Source organism: Abramis brama (genome assembly GCF_963993115.1).
Source record: "Abramis brama genome assembly, chromosome: 7".
Lineage (NCBI taxonomy): Eukaryota > Metazoa > Chordata > Actinopteri > Cypriniformes > Leuciscidae > Abramis > Abramis brama.
In genome coordinates this window covers 27,285,996-27,297,792 of record NC_139969.1, presented here as the reverse complement: position 1 = coordinate 27,297,792, position 11,797 = coordinate 27,285,996, and the positions used below count along the sequence as shown (strand labels likewise).

At 37.4% G+C, this 11,797-nt stretch overlaps 1 protein-coding gene across 1 annotated transcript; it reads right to left on the bottom strand.

Moving 5' to 3' along the window:
- Window positions 1-2: 2 nt before the first annotated feature.
- Window positions 3-11,244, bottom strand: acot11a (acyl-CoA thioesterase 11a; the record flags this gene model as incomplete). The annotated part of the gene is made up of 16 exons (XM_084120851.1): window positions 10,913-11,244; window positions 7,704-7,914; window positions 7,346-7,415; window positions 6,977-7,037; window positions 5,961-6,062; window positions 5,514-5,661; window positions 4,992-5,142; window positions 3,633-3,752; window positions 3,394-3,532; window positions 3,207-3,262; window positions 2,621-2,687; window positions 1,942-2,025; window positions 1,725-1,858; window positions 1,485-1,616; window positions 243-369; window positions 3-161 (listed from the first exon to the last, which is right to left on the bottom strand). Exons 2-16 carry the CDS (start codon window positions 7,888-7,890, stop codon window positions 3-5), a joined length of 1,737 nt encoding a protein of 578 aa, XP_083976977.1. The 5' UTR covers window positions 7,891-7,914; window positions 10,913-11,244.
- Between the last annotated feature and the right edge of the window lie 553 nt (window positions 11,245-11,797).

The window sequence follows — 11,797 nt, the reverse complement described above, 5'->3', positions numbered from 1 at the left end:
GGTCATAATGTAGAGGGGGTGAATTCAGGTGTGCTGACTATGTTGTCCAGCAGATACTGGCTGCATGCACAGAAATTTGAGTAGAAACTGGATGAGAGGCCTGCGATGTCAGTGGAGATGTACGGCATCACTTCTGGACTGGCCTGATTATAGTAGGAAATCTGAGGGCAAAACGAGAAACATGTCACACACTTCAGTGAGGAAGTACATAGTGAGCATCATGAAGGACTATTTTTTCTTACCTTTGAGACACTTTTCGACACCTCATAAATGGTGAACCCAGCACAGACCACCTCACCCCTGTTGAACCCCTCTGTGGGTGGATGAGTGGGTAGAGTGACTGATCGTAGTGCAATAACATACGGATCCCTAGAAAACAAATATACATCATATGTATTACAGATACATGCCATGTCGCGATGTACTGTAATTACTAGATGACAACCAGTGACGTTCTACTCGGAGCTGTTCACATCCTCAGACGTGGAATTATGTTTTTCTATGGGAACATTAATGCCTAAATAAATATTTGTAGTTTGAGTAATCAATAGACAAAACCACAAGACATCAAGACATCCAAATGCCTTATTAACCCTCATCCTCCCCTCGGATTCTGTAACAAATCCTTCCCTCGTGGGTCAAAATGACCCAAAGCCTTAAAATTATACTTATGTTTTCATATTATTTCATTTTAATAATATTTTTTTAATTTTTAATGCAATTTTTGTTGCAATTTTTTTATTTGATGTACCTTTAAATTACTAGATTTTATCAATAAATAATATCATTTAAGCACATTCCTCAAATTCGTTCAACTTAAATTCAAAATAACTTTCCAAAACATGCATAACCAGCTCAAAATATCTCACATTGGGTCAATTTGGGTGTCTCTGCAGACCTCTTGTGGAAAAAAATCTATATAACACATACTTCATGACTCTTGATAGTCTTATAGCTCAATATGGAGCAAATGAGCTGTTCCTCTGGGTCCTAAAGTCAGCTCTTGAGTTTATCTCTTCAGTATGCATTCAGACACATGTAGACATAATAAAATCATTTTTGGTAATGTTTTAGCATTTTTAGGTTTAATTTTGAGCATTTTTTAGGGTTTTATTAGGGGTTTGTATACTTTAGCATTCCGTGCATTCCTGAGGGATTTTTTATTACAACCACATAAACTCCTCAAATCCAGTATTAAACTATGTGAAGTTGTTTACAAAGTCATAATTACAAGTTCTACAAAGATGTGAACGCTTTTTACAAGTTGGAATCTCGTAATTACGGTACTTCCGACATGGCGTGAACATCTTTAGAGAAGCTCGCTTAAAGGCAACATTAAATCCAAACTGATCTTGTGTACTTATTTACATCCAAATGTGTTTGTAATCTTTGTCTTCTTTGTAATCTTGGTTCACTCAGAAATGCCACAGAACTAAAAGAGGTAGCAAATATTGTATATGTAGACTTTAATACCACATCCTCACCCGCTATCACAAGGCGGTCTTCTAGAGGCCAGTAAAATGAAGTCCTGAACTTTTCCTCCTTCACTGACCGAAGGAGTAACAACTCTATAGATGAAATCATCCTCATTGACCCTAATGAGCGGCTCACACAGACTGCACAATTAAAACAACACACACACAAAACATTTAATCATCACTTTAAACTGACATTTGGATTTGCAATTTTAAATCATTATCTCTACTTCAAAAGTAGTGTCTCACGTGTAGTGATCGTCCCATTCCTGTCTGCGGCTGATATCTGAGAGGAGGGTGAAGGCCCTTTGTGCTGGGACATCCATCTCAAACTCCACCCTGAAACACAGACTCTGACTCTCCTCCACTGTATACAGACTCACCTGCTCAGAGCAAGACAATGAGCATCTGATGTTACAGGGGGAACTTTATAAAGTAAGACTGACGCATGGAGAGTAGCCCTTACATGACCCTTCTTTGAGCTGAGTTCCCAGTTGTTTTTGGCTGCAAGCATTTTCAGGGCTGACACATTATTGTAGCTCAGATACACCTGAAAATCAGAATAATTCAGCTCAAATAAGCCATAAATGCTGTCTGTCCAGACAACAGCACTATGTAAATACAGGGGAAAGGAGATACACACTGTGAGTAAATGAAACCTTTGATTAATGTAGTACTGACATATTTTAGTCAACATATTGTACTTTGGCAAGGTGTAACACAATACCATATATTATTATGAGCAGTAAACAAGAATTTTTGAAAATCATCAAGTCATATTTACATAATTCTGCAATTCTTGTCCATTTTTATTGACTTTATTTGGTATGTCTATCCCAGGGTTTTTCAAACTCGGTCCTGGAGGGCCACTGTCCTGCAGAGTTTAGCTCCAACCCTGATCAAACACACCTGAGCAAGCTAATCAATGTCTTCAGGATCACTAGAAACTCACACCTAGGTGTGTTTGATCAGGGTTGGAGCTAAACTGTGCAGGACAGTGGCCCTCCAGGACCGAGTTTGAGAAACCCTGGTCTATCCTGATAAAACTTTTTTTTTTTACTTCTGCCCAATTCGTGCCACAAGTTTGGACCTTTTAATGGTACATATTCATATAATCAGGTATTTTCTGTAGCAGGGAAAGTTACCTGGTTACTAGGGTCCCATGGGACAGACAGTGGCACTTCAGTCTGCTTACATGAGATGATGTACTTCCTGAGGAGAAAGAAAACCAGATGAGCTCCAACGCATGAAGAACTGAACAAGAGATAATACAGCTAAATGATGCCCCTGAAAAATTTAATATTATTTTATATTATTTCAAGTTTATTTTAATTATTCCATGAAATCATTTGAATAGTTTTTAAATAGATTTTAGACATTTAGATTTAAATGAAAAGAATATTTCTAGCCAAGCCAAGCCAAAAAAATAAATACATTAGAACTGAGCATAGTAAAAAAAAAAAAATATATATATATATATATATACATAATATCTGTAATATTTCCAGATTTTCTAGGAACAACAATTCAAATCCTGACCTTAAAGTTTAAGAAAGTAAAGTGTATGTATTATATTTATGGATCTAGTTTTTGGCAGTGATGCACAGTGACAGCGCCATCTGTGGGTGAGCTGAGGATGTTGCATTCTAGCCAGCTCTTCTTACATAGTTTTGTGAGGTTATAAGCTGGAGCTCTTGTTATCAGAATAAAAACAAGCACCAGGTTTGCTACCTATCAAGTCGAATCTTCTTCCTGGCAAGAGCCTCCTGGTATCTCCTCTGTCCCTCCTGTCAAAACATTCAGAATAGCGCTCAAAATTCAGATTTGACAATTTCCAATGTACTTAAACAATCGAATGAGTGTTGTCATGACCGTTCACACTATAAGCACAATCTGGATTCAGATTTGGACTCCTCACCTGAGGTTCAGGTTTTATGGGAGGCAGTGGACGTGGCCTTCCTTTCTCATCCAGCACCTCAAACGTCATGAAGGCGCTGTTAATGTGCCTCAGGGGTTCCTCTCCGTGATAGGCTTCTGCACAGACCCCTACCTCCATACTGCAAAACCAGAGACACTGCCAGTCAGCTGACTGACATCATTACAGTGTAGTCATTAGAATCTAAATACAGCTCTTGGATGCCCATTACACAAGCCCACCTGTTCTTGAATGTGTTATTGACAATGGCTTTCAGAACCAAACGATCTCCAACCTGGGACGGGCCTCTGAAGTGAAACATGTCTATGGTCCTCAGAGTAGGATGAGCATTGCATAAACGACTGTTAAAAAAATCAGAAAGCCATACAGTATATCTTGAGTTTTTTTAATGATTCATAATAAAACCATCATGAGACAGTTTTCTTTCCTGTGCTGATGTACTTTCTATAGAAACAAGAAGATTTGGTGGGACAGACTATGCTACTTGCTAGCTAGTTTCAGGTGGTATTAGGGGAGGGACATTCTCATTTTAGAGAATTTTGCATATTGTTGTCCTATTGTTAGTTTCATTGCTTCTATTGCTCTCCTCATTTGTAAGTCACTTTGGATAAAAGCGTCTGCTAAATGATTAAATGTAAATGTAGAGAGCAGCTGATTGGATGGACTTCTGTGAATAAATATTTTAAGTCAGACAAATAGTTTTTTCATGCACTGGTCTATGTTGACATTTTGGGATATTTTGCTTCCATAACATTTCTTCTTTCAGACTAGCAGGAAGAAAACATCCAAAATGCACATTTAAGTGGTTTTTTTATTTTTCTATTTGTTTTTGGGGGGTTTTCACATGCACTGAGCCATAAATCTCCTCTTCGGTTGCACTAACATGCACCAAACTTTCCAGTTTTATTCTTATCTATATATCTATATAAGGTTTTTACAGATGGGTTTGTTCATATATAATAATATTCATACTAAAAGCAAAAAAAACTTCAATTTTGATTTCATGGTGACTTTAAACAAGTTTTCGAACCTCGCTTTATCAAACGTTTAGATTTTTGTTCTGGAAATGTATGCAAATTATTTTAAATTATAAATGTAATCGTTATCATTTATTATATATTATATATCATACATATTTAATTAGATAATTCCTCATTTGCATACTTAACATTTCAGAAAACAGTGTTAATGTAATGTGATTAATCAACTAGGATAGTAAAGTCATATCTGTTTATTTGTTTGTTTGTTTTTAATTTTACCTTTAGTATAATTTATATATCTTCTAAAAGCAAATGACAACTTTTAGGATTAAACTAGCAAACAGATGGCCTCAAATCCAACACGCATGAACTAAATGGCACAAATCTAAATTATGATTTCATGGAGTATTTAAATAAGCTGAAGTTCATGCTCTTTGTTTTAATTAAAGCTTCAGTGTACTGTCATTGCAGAAGTCTCTTTTGCGGCACGTTTATGACAACATTACAAACCTTGAACCCTGATCTAGTGCAGGTTGAGGGTTTAAAGCTAAATATTAACTGCTGTATAAAAATGCACTTTACAAATGTGTGGGCACAAACCTGGCTGCAATAGTAGCGACATTTTCCATCCAGGCCATAATCTGGCCTCCGAATGTGTTGACCTGGTGATTGGCATGAGGAGGAAGAACCAGCTCGACACTTTCCACTCGTGTCTTTTCTGTCGGCACAGCCTCATCTTCTCCACGGTTCTCTGCCTCACAGACAATAAAACACCTCCTTAAGACGCTAAACAGATGCTTGGAGGAAACTAAATGATTGTCTAGAATAGATCATGTGCAGGCGCATATAGTTGGCTCTGAAAATGTATATTCTGTCATCATTTACTCACCCTAATTTACTCCAATGGGGATTCTAAATATCTTATTTCATGTTCCACAGAAGAAAGAAAGTCATACAGGTTTGGAATGACATGAGGGTGAGAAAATGAGGACTTATTTTTGTATGAACTATGCTTTTAAGGCCATGTAACTCACTCTGTCTGTGCCTATGCGTTCAGTCTGTGACGTGTTTGGGCAGAGACTTGAAGGAAAGGGAAGTGTCTCCTTATCTTATGACACTTACCCTCACTGATACTTCTCTGGAAGGTCTTGTTGTTGAGCAAGTCCTGCATGGTGTCATGGTGAACGAGTCTCATCCTCCTCCTCTCAGCTGCTAAACTGTGCTCCACCTGCTCTTGGTGTGTGCAGGGCACAACCTGCTTCAGCTGCGCCTGCAATCACAGCCCAGAAACATTTCTTATCTACATATTACCTAATTGTTAATAACTGGTTTAAAAATGAGTGCAGAGTAAAGGTGCATTCAAATGCTGTGCTGAATGCAATTGTATCAGCCTAGTTTATTTGCATGCCATTTGCAGCGTGTCCTTACATAAGATAATATTCCACAGCCATGACAAAAAAGTAAACCTAATCAGTTTATGAAATATGTTTTCCCTATTAACTGAGATGTAAGTGGGCCTAGCATATTTATAAAGATTATTAGACACATTATTGCATTGTTTTCTCATACCTTGTTTGCATCTGTGCGTCTGGCGACGAATGTGGCAAATGCCTGACACACTCTCCAATGGCGGCCACTGTACAGGTCCTCACAGATGACTTCTATCCCCACCTCACACACAAACACCAATACATACGGTCATAATTACCATTCTACTTATACAATACTATACGTAAACAATATTAAGACAACAATATTTTAGAACAAGGTGCTAGGGGGTTCACAGAAAATTTGAGAGAATTGCTTTTGATAATTTTAAGCCTGTCAAATATGATATATTAACTAAAGGCATTAATTAAATATGCTTAACAAATTATTTTAACACTGAATTTGTAATTACTGTTTAAAATTGGATTAAAATAACCAACAGTCCATTTACAATCTAATAATTTTTTTATTATTCCATTGACAAGGCAGTTTTTAACAGTAAAGATAGTTTCATATAGTCTTCAAATGGTTTTGTGAAAATACATCTAATTGTATTTCAATACATATATTTTTAATATTATGTATATTAAGTTTCTCCTCACCACTGTCACTCTTGCTCTATGGCAATATTCTCTCCTAATCTTTGGAAAATATTTACACATAACTGTTTAAAAATTCTACAAATAAATTTGAATCAAATTCAAAAAGGTTCTCTTATCATCTACAGTACACTAATAGTAATACTATAGTAATATAGTAATACTGGGTAGAAAAAAGATATCTAGTAAACAAAGTAGTGCCGTCAAATTGATTAATCGTCATTAATCAAATCTAAAATAAAAGTTTGTGTTTATATAATATATATATATATACGTATCCTATATATCCTATATATATATCCTATATATATATTACGTGTGTGTGTGTCTATGTGTGTGTATGCGTACACACACACACATATATAATATATATGTCTAAAGTGTAACAATATCTATATATGTCTAAAGTGTAACACAATAGTAAGAAATTTGTAGGTCTTAGAGTAACTTTTTCTAAAAAACATATACAGTGTGATTTGATTTAGACGTGTCTGTTACCTCCATGCTTGAGTTGAAGGCCCTGTTGACTTTGGCTTTAATGTTGACCACTTGTCCAACACTGAAAAATATACGTGAGTGATAATGACAGTGTCTCATGAGTGATATATTAGAGGTTGTTTTCCATTGGGCTTGTATTTCTGAGACTCTCCTCACTAATCAAAGTTTCGTTTGATTGGTGTTGTTTTATTAGCACAGGCTGGCAGAGTAATTAACAATCTTCTGTCTAATAGCAGTTTAATAGCACAATAAACCAGACAGAACTGCCAGTACTCCCTAAGAAAAATTACATGCTGGTTAGGAAATTTTTCAAAAGACACTGAAATGTGGCTCTAATTATCTAAAACATAAGTGATATTTCTTCTGTACCCGATGGTGTGCTCGAAGTAGATGTCATCAACAGAAGCTGTCACACAGAGGCATCCAGCGTGTCTCTCCGCTGGAATACAAGCAGATCTAAATAAGTCATGTTGACACTACTGCATTTTAACAGATTTACCTGTTTGTGACTGACAGGTGAAAAAATGTACCTAATAATTGATCCCATATTGAAGGGTTTCCAGTGATGCAGTCACATGCACATCTAGATAATTTGCTCTAGGTTTGCTTAGTCATTGCAAACAAATCCTCAGTATTATACTAACACTGATATCCTTATATAGAGAATTTCTGGAGCCTTTACAATGCAGGTTAAAGGTGCTTCGCATCACTCATTGTGCAAACTCACCAGACAGACACGCTGTGCAGTCCATCCATTTGAGCAGCTGTCCGATGCTCAGTTCTCCGCAGTGGTTGGCATGGCAGGGCAGCACTATCTGGCTCATCTTCACCTCTGAAGGGTTGCGATGCTGCTGCCCTTTATCCTCCAGATGAAGGTCATGCAGATTGTTCTTAAGCTCGGACTTTGATGCCATGCTGATGAGCTGAAAGCCCGGCGGCTGAGAAGAACAATAATAATGTTCAAAGTTAACATTAGAAACCGGAGTTTTGTAACAGTTTTGAATATCAATCCCATTAAGTATTTGGACACTTAACCAAACCTGCGAAGGTCATCGAATAAGATAACTAGAAAGTGATCAAACAATCTTCATCTTATTTTGATCCCTATATGTATTTTTTTATTTAAAAAAAAAAAAAAACTTTTTTTTAAAGTCTGATATGTGTTGCCTTTTTAAATAATAATAATACATGTTTGATATTCTATCTAATGCAATGACATTCATACATTTCAAACATGTTCATGTTAACACTGGGTATTACTGTTTATTACTTTTGCGTAATGCTAATTATTAAATTCAGACCTAAAAGTAAATTTTACACCCCAAAAAGTGTAGGCTACTGTATGTATAAAGCTGTATAAAGACATTGGTAGATGTAAACATCTGTTAATGAGAGAAATAAAGGGACATAATCACAATTATGAATATAAGACTACTAATATAAACGGTTGTAGGCTATTTTATATGTACAAACAATATAAACATAGCTAATAATTGCAACAAAAAGAGAAAAAAGTGGAGATAAGGTTAGAAAGCATGAAGCTTGCGGTGTCAAAATGCCAGCCCGTTAAGGCAACGACGTCTCAGATAGTCTGCGTAAATAAATGACTTTCGAGTGATTTGTTACAATTACAAAAGTGCACATCAAATGTCCAAAAAAACACTGAAGCTGGAACGTGCGTGTGTCACGCACTAGAACAGACCTCATTGGTTCTTGCGCGTCACGCACGCACGCGCATTTGCGCTTCTTATTTTCAAACACACTTGAAGCTGCATATACCGCCATCTACTGTACAACACCTGCGTCACAGCTGACGGCCCCGGGACATACTGTACCTATTTATTTATTTATTTTAATTTTTTCATTCACTTATTTATTTTATCCTTTTTATTTATTTACTCATTTAATTGTTCATTTTAATCTTATTTTCCTTATTTATTTACTTTTATATTTTTTAACGCCGTTTTTTCTCTAAACTTTTCCATAAGCTCCCTAAAACTCTGCAGCCCCCTGGCCTGGGGTCCATGAACCCGTTTAAAAAAAACAGGGAAAAAAACAGAAAGGACTGGACCTTTTTCAAAAAAAAAAAAAAAAATGCATTTGCTAGCATACTAAACATCAGCATGGGCCGGTTTCACAAAGCTATTTTAGACTGGTCTATAGTGTTAGACTAGTCTAAAGTTTGCTCATAGACTAGTCTAATGCAAGTTAGACTGTTTCACAAAAATAAAGACTGACTTAATTTAGACCAAAAAAATTAGACACCTAACCCCCAGGCTAACTTAGGTTTAAGACTCTATGTTCCCTTGGCAACCAGCAGTAACAATCAGTTAGCCTACATTACAAACAGCCAGAAGAAAAGGGAAAATGGCTCATATTTTGAACATTTCTTCTTGTTACTACATTCCCAAGTAAAATGTCCTTGTAATGGTGCGTTCACACCAAACGCGAATAGAGCGTCAGATTCGCGTCTATCGCGTCTAGTCGCTTGAACATTTTGAATCCATTCGCGCGTCCGCGTCACTCGCGAATAAAAACATCCCGCGAAAAGGAGTGTGACATCATCATCAACAACAACAACACAATTTATTTCTGCCATCATTTTTCCGTCATGTCTGAAATAAAGGATATTGCTGCTTTTTACTTGTTGTGGAAGTCCCAAATACGGAGGAAAGCCAAACGCCGACGTGTCTGGGTTCACAGCACCATCAAGAGGCGCACTCAACTCGGTGAATTTCACCGTCTTCACGCGAATTTTCCGCTCGAGTTGAAATATTTCAACTTGCGCAGAAGACGCGATTGAGGCGATTATCGAGCGTTCGCGGCAAACGCGTCGCCCAATTCGCGTCATTCGCGCCGCCCGGCGCGAATTCGCGTCTATGCGCGTCTTTGCATTGACTTTGTATGTAATCTACTCGCGCAAATAATTAAATTCGCGTTTGGTGTGAACACAACAGTTATGCTGCGTTCACACCAAACGCGAATAGAGCGTCAAATCCGCGTCTAGTTCGACGCTTGAACATTTTGAATCCATTCGCGCGTCCAAAGCGAGCGTTTGAAGCGAAATAGACGGGCGTTCAGAGCTATGACTCCACTATGATTCTACTACTCCCTGTTGCGTGAGGTGTATTGCATTTCACGCATCGCCCGTGACGGAGCGCGTCGATCGTTGCTCGCGTTGACTATGTAACGGCCCATAACAGGCTGCGATGCCAAGATTGCAATGCTGGAATGTGTGTGTGTGTGTTTCAGAGAGAGAGAGGCACGGGCGCGATCGAACAGTGGAAACATAAAAACATACTCCGTCATTTATACTCCTCCAACAACAAACACATATTTTCCGCTGAGGTAAACTGCACTGAGCGGTTGAATCCGCCATGGTTTTTTTTTTTTTTTTTTTTTTTTTTTTAAGTGTCTTATTTTACCCAGAATGCATTGCAGTGTAGTCCTACTTAAGATAGTCCGAGTCTTAAGTGCTTTGTGCAACGGTCTGATTTAGATGTCTATCTGAAGTCTGACTATCTACTATATCTAAGCCATAGTCAAAGTCTATCTTTGTGAAACCGGCCCATGGGTACTTCAGATATAGGCTAATACTAACTGCACGTCACAGTGTTGTACTTCTAGTTCGGTAGCCTACTACTGATAATTGCGTAACCCTCAATAAACCTCTGAAGTGACTCCTCACATTCACACCCTTCATTTAATGAGTAAAACTGAGATACATTCCTGTGCCATGCCAATAAGATTTGTCAACAATTTCACTTTAACATAAGAATAGATGTTAACTTATGTGTGATTGTGTTCTCCGCAGCGCCTTTACAATGGAGCGATTAGACGTGCAGTTGTTGAATGACTATGCAGAACGGCATCAAAACATGTTTTAGCCGAGACGTGGCTTGATGAATAGATATAAAGTATCATTCACGCCCTTACCGCGATTTTCCTTGAGCGTCTGGTTAAATTCAACACAGCAAAATCAACTCCAGTTGAATGACAGGCACGGAGTGTTCACGGAAGCGCACGAGAGCTCAGCAAAAACCTCTTCAGTCGCGCGCGTCTAGTGTTCAGTAACAAGTAGCCTATTCACTAAGACCCCGCCACGTGTCTCATGTTTAGCTACATGTGTTGTGTAAAGTTCACGAAGCTCTTAGGATCCTTATTGTATCTCTCTCACATCAAAAACCATAACACACTTGAAAGAAAACAATCGTGTTTGCATTCAGCACGGAATGTGTTGACACCTGCGGTTTATCGCTTATTTTGCTGTCCGACAGGTGGCGCAATAAGTCTTTGAGAGGACATTAACAGAGGATAGCGCTTCAACTAGAGTCAGGAGTCAACAAAGCTTTGTTAGCATAATTGTTAACATTTACAACAGTACCAAAGAACGTACAGTTGCCTACAGAAATATGTATTTTAATACATTTTAGGTAGGTGAAATTATTTTAAAATCATACAATAAAATAATTGAGAGAATTAATGTAGGTACTGTAATAAATCACTCACTAATGTAATGAAAATGTGTTTTACATATATTATATTGCCAAAGCATCAATGCACACGAAAAAAACACCCCAAATGACAGAAAAAACATGTTCTTAAAAATAACAAAATAACCTTCAATATGATTATCATTTAAAAAAAAGAAATACTCAGATATACAGAGACAACGCATGATCAAAGCAATTGCAATATACTACCCGTCGATTTTTGAAGAAGATGGTTTTATTGTTTTAACTTTTATGCAGATGAGGGGGATCGTGAGGTCATGAGGTCGAATATTTTGATTGGCCTATGAAGCTGTCAATCATGCACCGC